This window comes from Chlamydotis macqueenii, chromosome 4, assembly GCF_036417535.1.
Source record: "Chlamydotis macqueenii isolate bChlMac1 chromosome 4, bChlMac1.mat, whole genome shotgun sequence".
NCBI classification, from domain to species: domain Eukaryota; kingdom Metazoa; phylum Chordata; class Aves; order Otidiformes; family Otididae; genus Chlamydotis; species Chlamydotis macqueenii.
The window spans coordinates 56753157-56773460 of NC_141559.1; the positions used below are offsets into that span (position 1 = coordinate 56753157).

General features: G+C 35.9%; 1 protein-coding gene across 2 annotated transcripts in view; it reads left to right on the forward strand.

Moving 5' to 3' along the window:
• Positions 1–13444, forward strand: part of GABRA2 (gamma-aminobutyric acid type A receptor subunit alpha2) — a 59724-nt gene extending 46280 nt beyond the window's left edge. For both annotated transcript variants that reach the window (XM_086746827.1, XM_086746826.1), the window contains exons 9-10: positions 7062–7264; positions 11279–13444. In XM_086746827.1, the coding sequence (XP_086602953.1) occupies positions 7062–7264; positions 11279–11587 (512 nt within the window). In that variant the 3' untranslated portion in view covers positions 11588–13444. The remainder of the gene's footprint in view (positions 1–7061; positions 7265–11278) is intronic.
• The last annotated feature ends 6860 nt before the right edge of the window (positions 13445–20304 follow it).

Consider the following 20304-nt stretch of genomic DNA (forward strand, 5'->3'; position numbering starts at 1 on the left):
AAATGCACCTTCCTGTTTGCCAGCTTTGCAAGTACAGTGTGAAATCCTTCTGTATCTCTGTGTTTGCCCTTTTCTCTACCCTCCTCCTATACATTTAGGACACAGTACCTCATTTGTTCAAAAACAGTCTCTCATCTTCTCTTCCTAAAAGGCACTTACTGTTACTGTGTTATCAGTAACAAGGCACTAGGATAATTTTCTGGGCATGCTGTATCCCTTCCTGCATGCCTCTTTCTTGTTCTTGATTTATTTTTTATTTAATTTATGTTTTTTTTTTTTTTAAATAAGCAATATCTGCATAGCAGCCTGCTGCTTTACTCTGCTGGGGCTTTAGTGTAGTAGGGATAATGAACAGAGTCATGTTTCAGGATGTCGTGAGGGATCTAGGCAGGGTGGATGCAAGAACAGAACTGCACCATCCAGTGACATAAAATCTAAAATCTATTTACTAAGCACAATGGGTGTATCAAGGAAATAGCAATTTCTGTGCTAGTATTTTATTTCTGCCACACAGATGTGCACCTCATGCACCAGTCAGGGCTCCATCCCCTCCAGACCAGCTTAGACTGGCACCTTGAACCCAGAAGAACAAGATGCATCCAGGCTTTGCTTGATGGAGCAGCCTAGCTCCATCAGGGTTAGCTTTCTGCATTGGGTTGGATGTCCCCTGAGGAGCCATTTTTTAACATTTTTTTTACACTCTAGATGAGATTGTCAGCATAAGCTGCCAATAACCTCTGTAATCACATAGCCCCAGGTGAATCTCCCAGTCTTTCTCTATACCTACTGGCAACAGTTGTCACTGGGATTTCTGATAGCCTCTGGTCTCCTGCCTAAAAGTGTCACAAAAATGGGAGGTTAGTGACAGTTTCATAACAAAGTCCATCTATTGCTTCTTACTTGTTTTCTGGCTCGTACTGAATTAATCTTGACACTTAGAGCTGGGAAGGTGCACTCAAGGTTTCATTGGGGTGGTAATTTCAGGTAGACTCCACCCAGTGACACATAAGTCCATACTACAGCTAAGGTAATAAAACAAGCTACTTCTGTCAGGGAATATAAAAATTGCAGGAGATTTAACTTACATTTTTATGGATCATTATTCATTTTTAGGTTTTATATGGAGTAGTCACTTGCTAGACACCTGCCTTTGATTATATAATAAATATATCAATATTAAAATATGATTAAGTAGAAAGTATTAGGTTTGATAAAGCAGTTTTCAGAATCAATTAGAAATTTATTACAAGTACCTTCTCGAGAGTTATCTAGTCCTGGAAAGGACTAACCACTGAAGTACTGCTCCTTTCAAAGAAACATAACTCCCAGTTATTCAAAGCACCACTTAGCATTTATTATTTCATGTTTGAAAGAAGTTGCTTTTCTTTCCCCTTTCTATTCTCTCACAACATAGTTCCAAGTTCTAGGTTGACATTAAGGGGTTTATATAATGAGGCTTCTTTTGCAGTTGAGCTCTTTAATCCCTTTCCTTTATGGCATCTATTTAATATTGTTGACCTATGCTATCCCAAATGAATTATGGTCTAATGTTATATTGTTTCAAGTTTGCTTTAAATTATTTGGAGTAGAAAGTTTTATCATCATTAATTAAATAAGTCTTGAATGTGTTTTCTCTAGCAGATAAATTTGAAAAGCATTTGATTGCATTTTTAACAAAAGGGAATAAGCCTGGTTCATAATGCCTTCATTTAGTGCAAGATTACAATCTGTTTAATTTAGTAATGTGTTTATTGTTACGCATTTAGTGTCAACAATTTTAGTAAAACTAATCTTGTGCAGCTTATTGAATTCTCGGTTTGTTTTTAATGGGTCATAACATTTAGAAGCATCACATATATTTGAATAGCAACATCAGATGCAGGTGACAGAAAAATCAGAAATGAGTTTTCTTAGTGCTCCAGTTATCTATGTGTTTTAACTCACACAGAGTAGAAATGTGAATGTTTAAATGAATGTAGTTATATATATATTCTTTGATACTGAAAGCAGGCAAGAACAAAAATTAATAGCCGTGTTATTTTTTAGTACATTGCCCAAGATGCAGAATTGTAAATTCACACAGCTATATTATTTTTGTCAGGACTCTTATTCTTATTCTGCGTTCCTGTCCCTGTGTTTTGCTTGTTCTTGGTTTATCATTTCTGAACCTATATTAAATAATATACGTTTTTAAGCAAAAAGTCATTTAGACCTGAAAAAGACAGACTTTTAAACTGTGCAAGTACAGAAAGGGGAACCTAAGAAAAGCTCAGATTTATTCTCTGGTTATTTTTACATGGGAATTGAATAATGTACACTCTTCCTTTTGAACAGTCCTGTATATACAAAGTACCTTTTCCCATTTTGTTGAAAATAATTTCAACTGTCTTTATTTACTTCTCCTTTCCCATGCTGCAGATTATCTTTTGTGTCTTTAGAGATATCTCACCACGCACAACTTTCAGCCTATAATTTCTTAACTGGGAATTTCTGGTGGTTTGCATACTAGTGGTATGCAGTGGGCAAGTATACCTGTAGTGCTTAGTTAGAGACTGAGCTGGCTGCAGACAAATTCATGTCTCAGCTCAGTGGTGTACCAAGACACTAGCTCATGTTCCAACAGTGGCATAATGACATGGGAGTTTTACTGGACCTGGGGTAAATAGTGCTTGCCGTTCAGCTTTGGGAATTAGCTCGATTGTCGATCGATGGGGAACTCTACTGCATTGCTCGGTGTTGGCACAGTGAAGCAACATGGGCATCAACTTCATGACACGTCTGGGTAGCTTAACTGACTGAATGCCACTTTTCTGGAAACAGGAAATGTTATGGTCCTTGGCCTCCCACGCTGTTTAAAAAGGCTTCTGGCCTTTTGTGTTGTTCTTTTAGTAAGAAGGGTAGACAGAGCACTTGAGCTCAAAAATTCTACTATCTTTCCCTCAATGGTTGTTCAGACTTATCTCCCGATGTCTAAGCAGAATCAATACACTCTCCTTTTGTGTTGTGTTCTCAAGTAATACATATACATTTTGTAAGTGAAAAAGAAACAGTATGGTGTGTAGCTAAATGTTACAGTATAATACTTTAAAATCACCCTATCTCCAGAATTTTTAAGCTTTTGTTTAGACCTCCAACCATTTGTTTGCTCTTGGAATGATAAAATGAAGTAGTAATCTGTATCTCTGTAAAAGGGACAACAGTCTTCTTTCTGCTATGTTATTTGTATTTATAAATCTATTCAGATTTTGGACCAAGTTGAGTGATCTAATTACCTAACAACGTTTGCAATTACGGTTAAGAAAAAAAAAGAGTGAAGTAATAGAGAAATGGAATTAGCTTCCTCATAAAGAAAAGAGTAATGTATTGATCCTTTTGTGATATGTTCTTCAACCATTCTGTGTATCTTTGCAAAGTGCTGCGATGAAAAGATTAAATTGTTGGAGGAGCAGCATGACATGGTAAGAAATGGAACACATTTTAAGCATTTTGTACAAATTATTTGCAAAGTAACATTTGTTACAGAAATGTGCTTTGTTAGCTCATTACTTAGGCTGTTTACTTTTGTTTTCAGAGAAGATGTCCACATTCTAACACAAGAAGGCTAGGATATGATTTAGTTGACTAAAATCTGTTCAGATTAGAAAAATCAGTTGATCTACAAGATGTGAAATTAGAATCCAAAAGAACTGTCCCTATCAAGGAGTAGCCTGACTTTTGCATATAAACATGGACATAAACTAGTTATCGTAACAGATTTTAGCTTTAATATTCATGTGCTAGCTCCTCCAGTTTCCATTGTGTGTTTTTAGTTAGACATTTCTAGTTTTTTCAGTTTACCTCTTCCACTGTTGCATGGCAGTGCCCTATGCCATTGAGTAACAGAAATTCTTTGCTCAAAGGTGGCTGTCTAACTTTAAACACATCTTGAATAGTATCCATTTGTCCTGGAATCCAAAATATGACAGAGATGGTATTTTTCACATATGTAAGTTTAGTGCCAGTGAAAAGTGTTGGATTTACAGCCCTGAAGATGGAGATCCTCTCTCCAGTTTCCAAAGCAGCACCATAAAAAAAAAAAAAAAAAAAAAATCTTAGTCGATCAAATTGCTTCAGTCTTGGCCTGAATGGATAAACCTGTAGTGATAGAAAATAATTAGGTTTTATAGGCATGCTTTGCTGAGAAGAAAAGTTGTAATGATATTGAGGTATATTTACTGTCAAGCACAAAATGCTTGGTCCTCTTCAGAGAAGGGAAATATTAATGGTTTAATTTTTGGATCCTTCTTAAAGACAAACAGATGACTGCTCATGGTCTCTTAAAAGATGCTACCTGTCCATGTCCTTCTGGCACCCATTCAGTGCCACATCTGCTGGATGCTGGGCTGTAGAAGACAGTTCTTGACCTGTATATAATCTGTGGTCTTTCTACATCTTAGTGAGATATCACGCAGTCTTTACATAGCCTGTTAAATCATTCAGGCTGTTCAAAGTAGCATATGATTTAGGGGAGAAGATTGTTTTCCTCTAATATTTTGAATACCTCATTGTAGGGGGACAATCTACTCACTGTTTTTATACCAATTTTAGTTCACTAGTGCTATGAATTAGATAATGCAATAAGGATTTTTTTTTTTATCTGATATGGGTTTATATGGGTTTTCTGGGGTTTTAAGTTCATCTTTGTGAAATAAATGTATTCTGTTTTACAAGTTGACCATATTCCTCCACGTTAGTAATTTTTCAGTTCTCTCAAGTTTAACAGTGACAAGGAGGCAGATTATTTCCCTTCAGTCCTTTTTTGAAAGGAATATTTGATAATACTGTTTTTTTTTTTTCAAATTAACTGATGTGCAAAAGCATCTGTCTTTTCACTGAAGAATAATAGCAAGTATAAAAATACTAGAGATTCCTAAACTGACAGGTATCACTTATTAAATTTTCTGTCCAATTTTTTCCCACTTGATTCAGGTTAAGTGGCTGTGGTAGCTTGGACACCACTAAATTTATAAAGTGAAAGAATAAATCAAAGTGCATTGGCAATTGTCTGACAATGTGCTGTTTGATTAGCATCTGGGTCACAAAGAGGTGTGGCTTGCTGAACTTTTTAAGAGAAATTGTCAACTAGTAGCAAGATACAAGATGTAAATTCATCATGTTTTAATGAGACTAGAAAAGGTCAGTCGTTAATCTGAAATTACATTTCTGAAGAAGCCAATGGGGCTTCCAGAAGATTAGTTTATTCTAAAAGGTGGGACTTAAACAGAAGAGTACCTTAGCAACTGTATATATTTACATGTGGATAAGGTCACCTTATCTCTGAGAAACAATCACTTTACTGATACTTCTGTATAATTAAAATTATTTATTTGCAGCTCAAGACCCGTGTTAATATTTGCATGTGATAATTTTAAGTGTAAGATAGACTGCCTTTTCCCTGAGGTGCTGAAAATAATTAAGCCATATGTTGTGTAAGTGTTAGGAGAGATGAAGTTCTTTACAAAATACATTGTCTATGCATTTTCATACAATATAGTATGATAGCTGCTTCCTTTTCATTGTAGATTCCAACAGTGTTACAACCAAATACACTTCCTTAATTTATGGAGGCTGAAAAATAGCAATCAGAGAATTATGTTTGCTGAGGTGTCTGGATACTGTGTGACTCAGCAGGATGCTTGCGTGCCTTGTTTTCCGTGCGGCACAGGAAGCGCATCAAGGGAGAGCAGCGCTGAGGCTGAGCCCACTTAGCTTTGCTCTGTTATCCTTTGTAGCACCCTCAGAGATGGAGATTCTTTACAGGAGGGATGGAAATTGCAAAGCCTGAAGAGGTCTGACTAGGTGTAATTGCTGCCTCTCTTTGCTCTCACATATAGGTTAAAAACGCTTCTCTTGTAGCAGAAGGAAAATTTCGGCTAGGTTGATCCTGCAAAACCCAGGTGACAAATTGCTGACGGTGGAGGATCTGGCTTAGGGAGAGTGACTTTACTTTCTCTTGGGAATCCTGTTAAACAATTTTATGAGTGTGCAGTTGTTGAAGCTGTGATGTACTGTTACTAATATTTCTGCTATGGCTTCTCCTTTGCATGTCATAATGGACTGTAGGTTTGCTGATATGGGCTTGGCGTTGCTTTTTATTCTGGAGATGAATTTAATGGTGTGCCACAAAGGGAATAGTTTAGTTTGTCTAAGTGTGATTCAGCCTGAGGTGGGAGAACTGATTTACTTAAGTAATGGAGACTGCATTTCTGGCTGTGGGTTTCTGCTTGCTAAAACGGATTCAGAAAAATGTTATTCTCTTCCATTCCTCCCATAAATCATTTTTTTTTCTGATTTCTTTTCAGTATAATTCCTGGCTTCCTACTGGGTCTTCATTATGTACAAAGTACTGTAAAGTGCTTTTCATAACAGTGAAAAAACAATCCTGCTAGATCATAAAGTTTTGTTTTCTGATACATAATACACATTTATAATAATCTAGTATTTCAAATCCATATGCTGTTCTACAAAAAATACATGTTACCTGAATGAAAACTTAACCTGTTTATGTCTTCAGCTATGTCACTGGTTGGTTAGTGAAACAAATGCTGGGAAAAAAAAATCATTATTGCTAATAATGGTCAATTGGTGTAACACTGTCAGTAAAGATGGGTGCCAGACCTGCAGCCACTGCAGTGAAGCCAACCACCAAACATTAACATAATAATCATTATTACTATAATGCTGCAAAATACTATGACTCTGTTAAGGAATTGTTAATTTTGTTTCTTACCTGCCATCATAGCTAAAAAAATATTAAATATTAGCTGTCTCCTATAAGTAAAACCTTCAACTGATTAAAAAAGGGAAGTTTAGAAAATAAAATTGAACTAAAATATCCTAAATGAAACACCAGATGCAGCCTTTAATATGTTTCTGGCAATTTGGCACAAATTTAGATAAGCAAATTTTCCATTGTGTTTCACAAACATACCATAATAACTTTTGGTTTGTATTTTTGTTAACATTCATTCAAAATCCAAGTAAAATTGTTGATGTTTTGGTTTTTTTTTGTCCCCTTGCAGGAGTAACAACTGTGTTGACAATGACAACACTGAGCATCAGTGCTCGAAATTCACTCCCCAAAGTAGCATATGCAACCGCTATGGATTGGTTTATTGCTGTTTGTTATGCGTTTGTGTTCTCTGCATTAATTGAATTTGCAACTGTAAATTATTTCACAAAACGAGGATGGGCCTGGGATGGAAAAAGTGTAGTGAATGATAAGGTAAGTCCTAAGGAAATAGCCCTATTTCCAGTCAATTGTACTAAAACAACTGTAATAGATTGCTCTGATAAATTTATATATATATATATATAAAAATGCATGATGTTTTAAATGAAAAGAATTTAGATGCATTTTCTGTCCTGAAGAAAAATGTATCTGCCGTGATATAGCTAATCTCACCTGGTCTCAATAATCCAGATTTATTTATCAAGTACATTATTTTTTTTATGTTGGGAACTGTCTGACTTGTATCTTGACCCCTTAGATACAACTGTTTATCTGGTTATTCAGAAAATTTAATCCAGATTATACTGGTTGATAACTTTATTATTATTTAATCTAATCGAGTTGGAAATAAGAAAAAGATCACAGAAAGATATAATGTATATTAATTTTCCTGTTAACTGAGGATCAGAAAAACAACTGAATGCCCATATATGTAAAAATTATTAATAACAAAATCTAGAAGTTTTGAACATTTTCACTATTCTGAAATTTATCCCTAATGATATGTAGACATTAAAAATTAATTTAACTAGTAATTGTACAAAATTCTGAGTACCTCTTCACCTATGATGAAGCACCTGTGATGCTCTTAGTGAGCAGAAATACAGTCGTGCCTTGATTTTCTGTATTGATAGTAGTGTAGGTGTGATAGTATGAAGAAATTTTAACTGGACAGAATTTCTTATTTTGTGAACAGAATGAACTAGTGATACGCCTAATTTTTTTTTTTTGTCAAGCTTTACAGTATATGATTTTAATAACACAGAACAAATTTTAAAGCTGACGTTGTTTTGACTGGCTTGCTATATTATATAATTTTGTCGTATCCCAGTCCCTGATTCCACCAATTGAAAAAGATTTCTTCTGACAAAGAATACTCTGATTTCTGTGGTTCTCCTTAAAATAGGATAGAATATTATTTCCTTCCTAGATTACAATGATAGACATGAAGCAAAGTTTAATTAACTGCTAGTTTCTCAGCACTTTGAATGCATAAAGAAGCAAAATGTTCAGTTAATGGTAAAGGAAAATGAGAGGAAATTAATACATTGTTTGTAATTCTCTGTGGCTTCCAGAAGGGCATAAACTATCCATAGCTTCAGGATCTCTTCCCTCAAGCTAGAAGTAGATACTGAATCACTACAAGTTTATCAGCATGTTGCGACTGAAGCTTTTCAGACTGGCACGTTGCTCTGGCTTTGTAATAATGCAGGGAGCCCTTTTAAACTCTCCGATCATCCTTTGGCTGTTCTTTTAAATCAACTTTTAAACAACTAGGTAGTATTCCTTCCCTAGGAATGACAAAATTAGCCCTTCCATCTTAAGATTTATATATCCTTGACATGTCCAGTTCTCTACTTTCTTCAAACTGACTTAACAAAAAGCTAAACTTTTAACATATTCCTAGTTTCTCATACAAAAATATGGTTCATCTTTATTATGAAGGCCTCATTAATGGTATTACAGATACCTTTTAAAAACACACTAAGTGTGTCTGAAAGGAAGGAATTCTAGATCAGAATGTTCCTCTTGTAATTTGATTTGGTAATTTGCTCTTATATTTTTTCTGAATTCATCTGTGCATCTAAAGCCAAGCTTACTCTTCACCAAATAAAGTGAAATATGCTTCCCTAGTGACAGTCATCTGTGTTCATGTTATATGGAAATGCCCATCTAAGTGCTGTCAACATGGAATTTTTCTCACAGCAAAGCAAATACGGGGACAAGCTACATATTTCATCAGCCCTTTTTCACACTCCACTCAATAAGGAGCAATGCTGAATTCCCACGTGATCCTAGATTTTCTTTTTACGTGACACTGTCTCCTGAGATAAGGTATTTGGGGTACAACATCTAACCATGAAGATCTTATCAAGATTTGTAGATGGCCCCAATAAATATCAAATTGGAGCTAATTTAAAACCAAAATTGGAAATTAGGTAGATGCCTCCCAGTGGATGTAAAAAACTGGAATGCAGCTATATGGGAAATGTCACAAAAATTCCCTCACTTGTGCCACTTCCATGAGACTAAAAATCAGACCAAACCAATACAACAGCTGATGATTTCTTATATGAGACAGAAGTTAAGCATTTTTCATCTGTTTAATTCTGTATTTTATGGAAGAAATTGACTGAATCTAATATTTATTTGCCTGCTTCTAAATTACATATGGAGAGCCTTGCTTTCTGAGAAACTGAAATCCTTCCATTCTTTCTTGTAGGTTATTAAAAGTTCCTTAGTCTGAGATTGCTGCAAAGCAATGAATCAATTTGTAGCATTACTACAGAGCTAGTCTCTATACCTGTATATATATGTCTAAAATGTCAAGCCTATACTCATTACCTATACCTCCCTGTATCTGTCTATAGTCATAGCCTCTCCATTGGACTGCCATTGGGTGAAATTTAGCCATTTGAAAGCATACAAAATCACACAGAATTGCTGAGGTTGGAAGGGACCTCTGGAGATCCTCTAGTTCAACCCCTTACTCCAAGCAGGGTCAGCTAGGGACTGAGGGACCAGCTCATGGTCATGTCCAGACATTTTTTTAGTATCTCCAAGGATGGAGACTCCACCACCTCTCTGGACAACCTGTTCCAGTGCTCAGTCATGCTCACAGTAAAACAGGGTTGGGTTTTTTTTTTTTTTGTATGTTTAAGTGGAATATTCTATATTTCATTTTTTTCCCATTGCCTCATGTCCTTCCACTGGATATCACTGAGAAGAGTCTGGTCTGGTCCTCTACTCTCTCCCACCAGATATTTGTATACATTGATAAGATCCTCCCCTGAGCCTTCTTTTCTGTAGGCTGGACACTCTCAGCTCTCTCAGCCTTTCATATTTCAGATGCTTCAGGCCTTGAATCATCTTTGTGGTCCTTCACTGGACTCACTCCATTATGTCTATGTCTGTCTTGAACTGGGAAGCCCAGCACTGGACCCAGCACTCCAAAGGTGTCTCACCAGGATTGAGTAGAGGGGAACGATCACCTCCCTTGCTGGCAATGCTTTTTGTAATGCAGCCCAAGAGGCTGTTGGTCTTTCTTGCTGTAAGGGCACATTGCTGGCTTGTGTTCAACTTGATGTCCACTAGGACACTCCCCATTTTCTGCAAAGCTGCTTTCCAGGCCATTAGTCCCAACCTCTACTGGTGCATGGGGTTATTCCTCCCCCAGTGCAGGACTTACATTTCCTTTTGCTGAACTTCATTAAATTCTTGTCATTCCATCCTGCTTTTCTTATCTTCTGTTAATTTTTTTAGGTTCTAATCCCCATTTTCATCACTGTTACACATTTTTTAAAACAGTAATTTCTGAAAAACAGAAATAGATTTTGGGCTAGTTCTCAGGTCACTTCTGCAACTACCAGACCTCCTCCTTTTAGTTGCAATCTCTTTTTGACTTCTGTGCATGCGTGTCTAAGTATAAAAACATAAAGACATATTTCTCCAGAATCTCTTAAGAATGTAGACTATTACTGAGATTCCTTTATTTATTGGTGGCATGTTATGAGATGTTCAAATAATAGTAATGCTAGATTTAGGTGGGAAAATAGGCCTAATTTCAATTTTATTGCAGTGTCAGGTAATCTTTTTTTTTTCGAGTCCACCCATTCATTCCTTCTAGTTCTCTTAACAGAGAACAATTTAAAGATCTTGCAATTCTGTTACAAGAAGCCAGTTGCAAAGCAGCTAGAGAAAGACCAACTCTTCTCCAGTTATCCTTACAGTCACAGTAACAGATCCTTCCTCATATAACTTCAGTAGAGCATTTGATGGTGCAAGAGTCCATATTTTTAGAGCATTCTTATATTCCCTGTACCTTCTCTTTGGATAGACTGGAAGTGTCTTTCTTTATATTTGAATGTATCAGTATGGTATACCTGGTATTTATTTTAACATACTCACACATACTCATTTGTTTCTTTTACATTTGAAATTATATTTTATTAAGTCTATTCTGGTAAAGAGATATTAAATATTTAACTTCATGCTATTTTCCAATAGAAAAAAGAAAAAGCATCTGTCATTAAGAAAAACAATGCCTATGCAGTGGCTGTTGCCAACTATGCTCCAAATATTACCAAGGACTCAGTGCTACCAACCATCTCCAAGAGTGCTACAACGGCAGAACCCAACAAGGCAAAACCAGAAGCAAAGCCACAGGAAGCAAAGAAGACATTCAACAGTGTTAGCAAAATTGACAGAATGTCTAGAATAGTGTTTCCAGTCTTATTTGGTACTTTTAATTTAGTGTATTGGGCTACATATTTAAACAGGGAGCCTGTCTTACTTGGCTTTGCGCCATCAACCTAAAAGCTGAATTGCACTGAGCATCATTCTAATCAGATAGGTTGTTTGCTATGTACAGTACGACTAATAACTGCTAATCTGTGAACCATTATGTACAGAGTGTATATAGATGTCTTATCTGTGTATCTCCAAAGGAGGGACACAGTGTTTATTCATGGGTCTGTAAACAGATAGCACCCATGGCAAATATAGCCAGCTCTTTAAAAGTTATACCCAGGGGAGTTCTGTTAAACTAGGATTCAAATATACAGAATTATATTCTCTCCATACAATGAAATGAAGATATGATCTAACATAATTATTTAGGAACAGTATTTTTTTAATTTAAAGTTAAAATATTTTTCTATAAAGTAACTAATTCTACTTTAATGAAGGAAACTGTCATTTAAAAATGATTTTTTTAAAGATATGTAATTGTTTCATACAATAGCAGTACCCATGTACATAACAGAGTATGGGGGTCATACAGTTCTACTGTTCACAAATGTTCTGGATACTAGTTAGGCTGAAGAGGTAGTAAAGACTACTATATGGCAAAAAACACAAGTTTCTTACTTCTATCCTGTTTGAAGTTGTTAATAAACTCTTCTAGTTTATTTCATAGAAAAGCAAGTGTTAATCAGATTTCCAATACCAACCCACTTCTGCTAGTGAAACTCTTATTCTTTTCACTGTTTTATTTATTTACTGTTGCTAAGCCAGGTTGTCTGGTTCAGCAAAGTTGGGTTTTTTTGCTTTTTGATTTTGTTCTTAATTGGATTATTGTCAGGTTCATAAAGGCACTCAAAAATTATTCAGAGTTAAGTATATCAGTAATGTAATACACTCTTTTTCCTTTCTTACTGTTATCCTAAAACCTACCACTAAAGTATTTACCTATATTTGACCCAGGAAGCATTGTTTTCAAGGGAAATAAGAACCATGATTTAAGTTCAGGAAATTGTCCATATACTAAAATTTACTGCTGCTTTTGTAAATTGCAACTTTACATTTCGCTGACATAACTTTACAACGATTTTGTATACTAGAAATGGTTTTGCTAAGATTTAAATGTTATTTTTTTAATAAAAGGTCATGCATCGTCAGTAAGTATCAACTGTATTTCATATACACAAATTATCAAAATTGGAGCTGCCATTTGCAATTTTATATGAACATTTAATACTGATCAGTAAAATTGTTTTTCATCTGAGCCTTTGCAAAGATTCTTTATGCCCCTAAAGGCCTGGTAAATCATGACATAAGTAATAATTGTGTAGTGTATTTAGATTTTAGTATACTTGGCCAATCAAAAATATTTTGATTCACACATACATTAGCAGTTATTAGTTGACCTTTAAAAAAAGATACACGTTTATGATGATGTCTTCTAGTAGAGACATATGTAGTCGTATAGTGTCATTTATTGCAGTTTTGTACAGTACTTGAGTATAGTGCATAAAATAGGTATGTTCAGAGTTTAACGAAGTTGTACAAATATTTCTAAAATCAAATAAAAGAATATCTTACCACATGGAAATGTACTGAAAACAACAAAGAGAAACACTGCTTTCATTTGCTGTTTTATTTTCTTGCTTTTTCTTTGCTTTTAATGTGATTCTGTTTTGTACTTTGTGTGACAGTATAGATGCCAAGGTCACAAATGCATATTATGAGCAGAGTTAATAGTTAAGACAGAGTTGACATCAGTAAAATAAAGATATTTTGTAAGTTATAAATGAAAGGGAGAAGCATGGACAAGGTGTGTATCCCTTGAAGTCCCGCTAATTAAACTGTCAGATTAAACCTTTCTCATCAACAGTAGTTAAAAAATGAGCACTTTACTCAGAACATTAAAATAAAAAGATCCTTATTTTCATATATATTTATATATAAATGAAGATCTTCCATGTAACATGGAGATGTGTGCAATAGTGTGATTATGAGCATAAGGCTGGAAGGCAAGCAATAAAAAAAAAGGTTTTTTCATGGTATAATTATACATTTTTAAAATGTTTCATTTGTAAATTATGAATTATCCCTTTAACGTCACATTGTCCAGGTATGAATAAATATATAAATATGTACATATGTACAAACAATTGTAAATATTAGAACTGTAGAAAAATCCCTTCACTTCTAACTCTGTTTTTGGCAAAGGGCTCTGACTGTATAGTTTAATGGAGGCCCATGCTAATCTGCTCTTGAACTTGAGTAGCTTGATTATGCTTTTTGTAGCTGAGGTCTCCTTCCTGTGACCTAGTGGGAGTTCTTACCTTCTGTTCACATCAGTAAGATTTAGGGACTCTCCGAACCTCACTGGAATGGGGTATGAGAAACAGAGGTTTGTGTTTCACCCTTGGCCACATCCCAGGTACTCCAAACCGTCACAGTGTTTAAACAATGTTGTGTATTGCTCCATGCGTGACACCGTATAGTCAGAACTCTGCCCACTACAGACATGAGTGTGCTCAGAGGTATGTTGGATTACCTATAAGGAAGGATTTTGCATTTGTATCCAAGAGCGGGACCCGTTAAAGGTTTTTAACAGTACAAATCTTCTCCAAGACGACTTCTTCTCTGGAACATGATGTCTGCGTAATTCATAGCTGCATGCCAAAAGCCTATCTTCAGTTTGCACAAGAAGCCTGATGCTGTTAGTCAGCTCTGCTGCTACTGCTTTTATTGGGTACAATTATTTTTACATTCACTGACCATTTTCTCTGCACTTCTGTTATGCTTAGAGTCAGTCAGACAAAAAAACAAGTGTTTATCACATGCTAAAGACACATTTATCGAGCACTAATATAGAAAAATAGGCATACTATATAAATTAACTCAGTGAAAAATAATAGATTTTAAATATCCACATGCAGTTATTGTGGGCATCAGCAAGGCCTTTGAGTGTGTATGCTCAGAAAAGCTTCACCTTCTTTACATTTAGTTCAGTTGATCTGTGTTAAAGCAAATTCCTCCTGTGGGAAGAAGGAGTCTGTTTTATTGTTTCACTGCTGAAACATTTATAGTGAGTAAACTGATTACATATAAGTTGCAATTTGTAAGACTAACAACTGGAGATGTGAATTTGAATGTAAATATTTAAGTGAACGCAAGCACTGCAAGGAACATCGGAATACAAGAGTTAGGGCTTCTTTCCATTTAGCAGTATAGAATCTGTGTCTGGGATTTTAAAATTGGTCTCACAAATTTATGTGCCAAATACCTAGAAGTTTCATTTAATTTGAGTAAAACTTGCTGGTCTTAAATACTTAAAGCGAGGAGAGAGAGCATGAGTAAGCAAACGCGAGTCATTTCGCTATCAAAGACTCGCACATGGAATCTACCAGGGGAATTTTTGATTGACATATTAATCTGATTTATTTTTCTCTTTATTCTTGGGTCAGGGTGTCATGTTTTGTGTGACTTAAGAAATGAATATGATAAATAGAATCATATGACACTGTGGTAAATTTGGTGCAATTACCATAATTCTAAACAAGGTTTATGAAATAGGTTTCCAATGTAGTTCTGAGGCATGTACTTCTGAATGCATGTAGTCAGTAATTTAACAGTAATTTATAAATCAGCATGAAGAATATAGAGATCAGCAGGGTTTATTGGCCAGGGTTGTCTGCTGGAGACTTCTTAACAGATTGCTTTTAAAAGCATGGCTTCCAAACTTCTCAATTATGTTGTAGCCAATGAAATTACCTTCACCTTCCATATCTGGGTTAGTTCAACTTGTAACTGCTGCATTGTTGAGCATCTTTAAAAAGATTATGATGTTAGATATTCTCAGATAGGAGCTTTAGCTTGGGAGACTACTCAAATCACTGAACATTAGGCTGGATTAAGGAGCTAGTCTGCCTGTACAGTCACAGGAGAGAGAGAGCATGAAAGAGCTTCACTAGATGCCAAACGGGAGCCTTACTGAATCACCCACTCTTCCCAGTGATTACAGATAACATATCGGGCGGTAAGACTATTTAAAAGTGGGGTGACCATAAACTAATTGTGTGAAAGCAACTAGAAGCTGCTGAGAGGAGATAGGGATGCATGTGGGAGGAAAGGGGGAAAGAGAAGCAGCAAATTACTTTGTTACTCTGTCTGTGGATTGTGAGACAATTGAGAAAAAAACCCCAACATTGAAAGAGGCAATGTGTATTTTTGTTTCAGCTTCAGTTCTGAGCCTTCATTGCCATACGTGAGTTGTGGGAAAGTGGCTTTTAGAGCATATTAAATTGAAATACTTCTTGTATAATTCTGCTGAACTTGAGGGACGTGCGTTGTGCCTTTGAAACTGAGAGGCTTCTGCTGACTGCTTTGTGAAAATCATGCAATGTTGTGTGCTTCCTCTTGCATGGGCCATCTAGGGTGGAGGGGGAAAAGGAGCTTCAGGAATGAAGCAGAACTTTGTTAATTCCAGGTTTTGTTTTCTTAAGGGTTGTGACTTTCACTTAAGCACAGATAGTCAGCATCCATCCTCCATACCTCTCATTCTTATTCTGAAAGCTCAGTGGTGCACAAGTTTTTGCCTTGGCCTTTCACAAAATAGATGAGGTCTATGCTTCTGAATATTCCCATTCCTAACAGATTTGCATGAAAGATTATTTCAGTATGGATATGAAGGTATCATCAGTCTATGCCCCATTATGTGTAGACACGTAATGCTAAAATTTAGAAAACAATGCAATAGGTTTTAAAGCAGAGGCAGAAAACATTTTAAAATGAGCCATGAAAGTTAAATAGCTTAATTTAATAATAAAAAAAAGAGCATAATAAATGTACAACAGTCTAAACAAATCTAAATAGAATCTCTGAGTGTGGTATAATTTGATGTCATATATAAAGTTTTTGTCTTTGACTTTGAAACATTACAGTAATTAAGTAAATTTATGTGAAAATCAGCTCATGCTTCAGCCTCCGGTAAAGGGAGTGGTTCTTTAGAAAACAGAGTTTTAGAATTCCTTCTGCATCTTCCCAGTGACAGTATACCTTTTGCTAGAATGCTGTCAGCTTGCAATATAACTTCAGGTATCTCTTTAACATTACCTTCTCTTATTTTTTTTTTTTTTTTTTAGTTGAGGAGACCTCCTCCGCCTCATTTCTGTAAATAACCCAAACTCCCTAACAAGCAGAACTGTTAATTCTGTTCTGAATCCAATTGTTAATTCCAGCTATCTAAGAATCAATGAGTGGCTTCATCACTTTAGACCTTCAGTAGTAGAAGTTAATGGCTCAAAAGTTTGTTTCAATGGATGGAAGATGTTAATCACATAAAAAGTTTGTTTTCCTCTACTTTAAACCATTTAGTTTTCTAGATTCAGATCTCTCTAGGTGAATTTTTGAACTCATGTTTTGGAGTCTGTGATTCCATCTTACTGCAAGAGGCTAAACTTTGAGGACTTGACCTCTTTGACTGGGATCAGGGCAAAATTTGCACTGAATTTAAAATAAAACTGATTAGCATCCTCAGGATATTCATCTACATCACTGAAGTCAGTAAGGATTTCTTCCAGAAGGGGAGTACCTCTCCGAGTACACCTGGGTTCTCCTTTGAATAGAGGTGCTTAGTTATTTAATCCATAAAAATAAGTCCGTAAAAGAAGAGCCAGCCATACTGACATACAAGACCAATGTCTGTTTAATTCCTGGCATATATTAATGAGTTTTAAGAATATTGTGAAAGTGCTATGAGTTAGGAGTAGGTGATATCACTCAGAAAAAGGAATTTGGAGGATGTATTAAAATATGCAAGGTGATGTATTCTCTTCCTCTAGTGTTGGTGTCTACATAAATATATATGAATATATTTTTATTGATGGATGATTTAAAAGTTATATTTTGCTTTCAAAGTTTAATTCCTTATATAATGTTGTGAGTACTTCACTCCATCAAGTGGCCTGGAGTGTGTCTTTATGTGTTCAAGGTTTGTAATGATTGAGTGCTTTCATTCATCTGATATTCAAAGAGGTGAGCTTCAACAGATTGAAGTGTTATATTTGTTTTCCAATACTTCATCCATCTATCTATGCTGTTGAGGATGGATGGAAATAGAATGGAACAAGATGTTGCTTTGGTCAACTGCTTTTGATATTCTTTCTTAGATGTTCATTTTGGCTGAATTTATCACTTTAGAGGCTACTGTAGCTTAGCATTAGCATGGAATGCAATGTAGTACTTTACATCTGTTAGAATACATATGTACAATATGTATCATATCTATAAACTGTTAAAAAACTCAGTTCCTAAACAGCATCTCTTCACCCTCTCCCATCCAAATAGTCACTTTATTAGGAAACATCTGAAGGCACTTTAATTTTAATGGAAGTGATTACACTAAATCTTGTTATACTTGATTTAAAAAAATGTAGTAAAAATAATGTGGAGTCTGATTCAGACATTGTTAGCAATTTCTCAGCTGGACTGGAGTCAGAGAGCATTTATGCATTGTATGACAAATCTACTTTAGTGAGTCACTTAGGCGTGAAAATGTATACGAGTTTGAAAATAGATGCTTCCAGTATATTAACAAGAAATAAGGAAACAGGAAGAATGGAACCAGTAATTTTAAAGAAAATTAAACACCAATCAAATATGCACAGTAAGAAACTGCATGATAAATGTAAGTATACTTAACCTTGAACATCAACGTCATATAAAATCTTCTGGGTGACAGTTCACTTATTTAGTAGGTTTCATAGTTATAAATAATCAAAGAGGATGATAATATTCTGTAATTTGTGACCTTGTTTTAACTGGAAAAAGTTGTTACTTTTCTAAAATGTAAAAGAAATAACTGGATTTATGTTTGAATGTGTCACTGCTTGCTGTTGAAGAATATTTATTAACCACATGCAAAATATTGCTTAACATTATCTTTTTGTACTTCTTATTAAAGTTAATTTAAATATAGCACATTTTGTATTTTTGTTTTTAATGCTTTGACAGTACAAATGTTTTCATTCCCCTCGTGACTTTCTCTCAGGATTTGAGTGTGAGTTTTTTGTTTGTTTTTGTTTACTTGGTTTTAAGCAACACCTTACAGCCTCTGTAAAGGTGCTTTTTTATTAAGAATAGAATTTCCAAAAGAAAGCGAACAATATATTGGAAATAAAATATTACTTATCTTGGTAAGAGTTTAACAGGGTTTTCTGTTTATATAATGAGAATGTCCTCATGTATTCCTATTACGTGTGGCAATGTTTAATGTTTCCAGAAGGTTATAAAACATATTGCTGCAGAGTATACACTAACCACTGGTTGATGCGAAACATAATAAACCACCTACTAGACAGCTTGGTTCACCAGTGGGAATAGATGGTGTGACAAAGCTTACTCGGAAACATCCCCAAATGTATGTACTGTTAGTAGGGTGTGGGTTTGGTTTTGTTTTTTGTTTATTTTAAAATTAGTATTCTGAATTCCAAGTCTTTCAGTGGAAAGGCTATAAATATTTCAGGGATAGCCCTTTCTTTTCCTGTATAGCTGCAGCTTCTCATGAGAAACACATAAATGTTCTTCATGGAAGACAGAAGTAATTTTGCTTAGCAGAAGGGATTTGGGGCTCCTTGTACCTGGGCTGGGGGTATGTAATACTCTCCTGGAATACCTGGGAAAGCCAGGACAGTGTGTGAGCAATCTGTGCTGCGAATAGATAAATAGTAGAGTTGTAATAATTTACACTGGAAAGGTTCTCTAGAGGTCATCCTGTCAAATCCCCTGCTCAAAGCACAGCCACATTACATGAAGTTGTGTGAGGCCTTGTGCTCAAGTGTTGAGCATCTCCAAAGATGGAGATCGCACAACCTCCCTGGGTCCCTCTTCCCCTGTCACCACCCTCTTGGCACAAAAACATTTGCTTGTATTTGATTGGAATTTCACACACTGCAAATTGTGCCAGTTGCTACTTGCTCTGTTGCTTTGGACTTCTGAGATGAGTGTTCCTATGTGTACAGTCTAAGACACAGCCCTAAGGGGTCTGGGCCCAGGCTTCACCACAAGGCTGGCTTTGCTAGGGTTTTCCTTGCAAGATCCTACTTACTTAAGAGATATTTGGGCTGGTGGATAACAAACTCTACTTGCCTCTGTGAATCAGGACAATGTCCTCTGCATGTGTATGGCGACTTCTGTCAATTAACAAGATGCAGTAGAAAAGCCTTGCTGTTGCATATCCTCACATAAGCAAACTGGGTAATTTTGCACTTGCTTTCTCACAGTAAATTTTCAGGTACTGAGGTGGCACGAAATACATATTATATCAGGTGAGGAAGACCCTCCTCCCCTTTATACATGGACTACCTTTGGTCATGAGATAAGGTTTATGATGTGACTGATGGACTTAATTTTTAAACTTCAAATGCGTGTAGGTACTTGACTATAGAGTGCAGGTAACTGAACTCAGCTCAAATCATGACACACCTCTGTGCTGGAATAAATACCTGATTCTTCATAGCCAAACGTCTGCTCTGTCAGCCTTGGAGCCTCTTGCATGAGAAGCCTGTAGGAGCAGGATTCCTCCCTTAGTAGGTGCTGAAACTGTACGGAAGATTTGCAGGCAGGCAGTGCTCAGACAGTGCCCTCTTCCCTTGGGGAAAGGGTCCTCTATTCGTTCCACAGCCTTTTGGTCTGGAAAGCCCTGTGCTTCTGTGCCAGAACCTCCCTGCAGGAAGCGAGGAACCCATGAATGCAGGGCTGGGTAATTGCGGTTGTGGTCCTAAGGTAACATACCACAGCTCCTG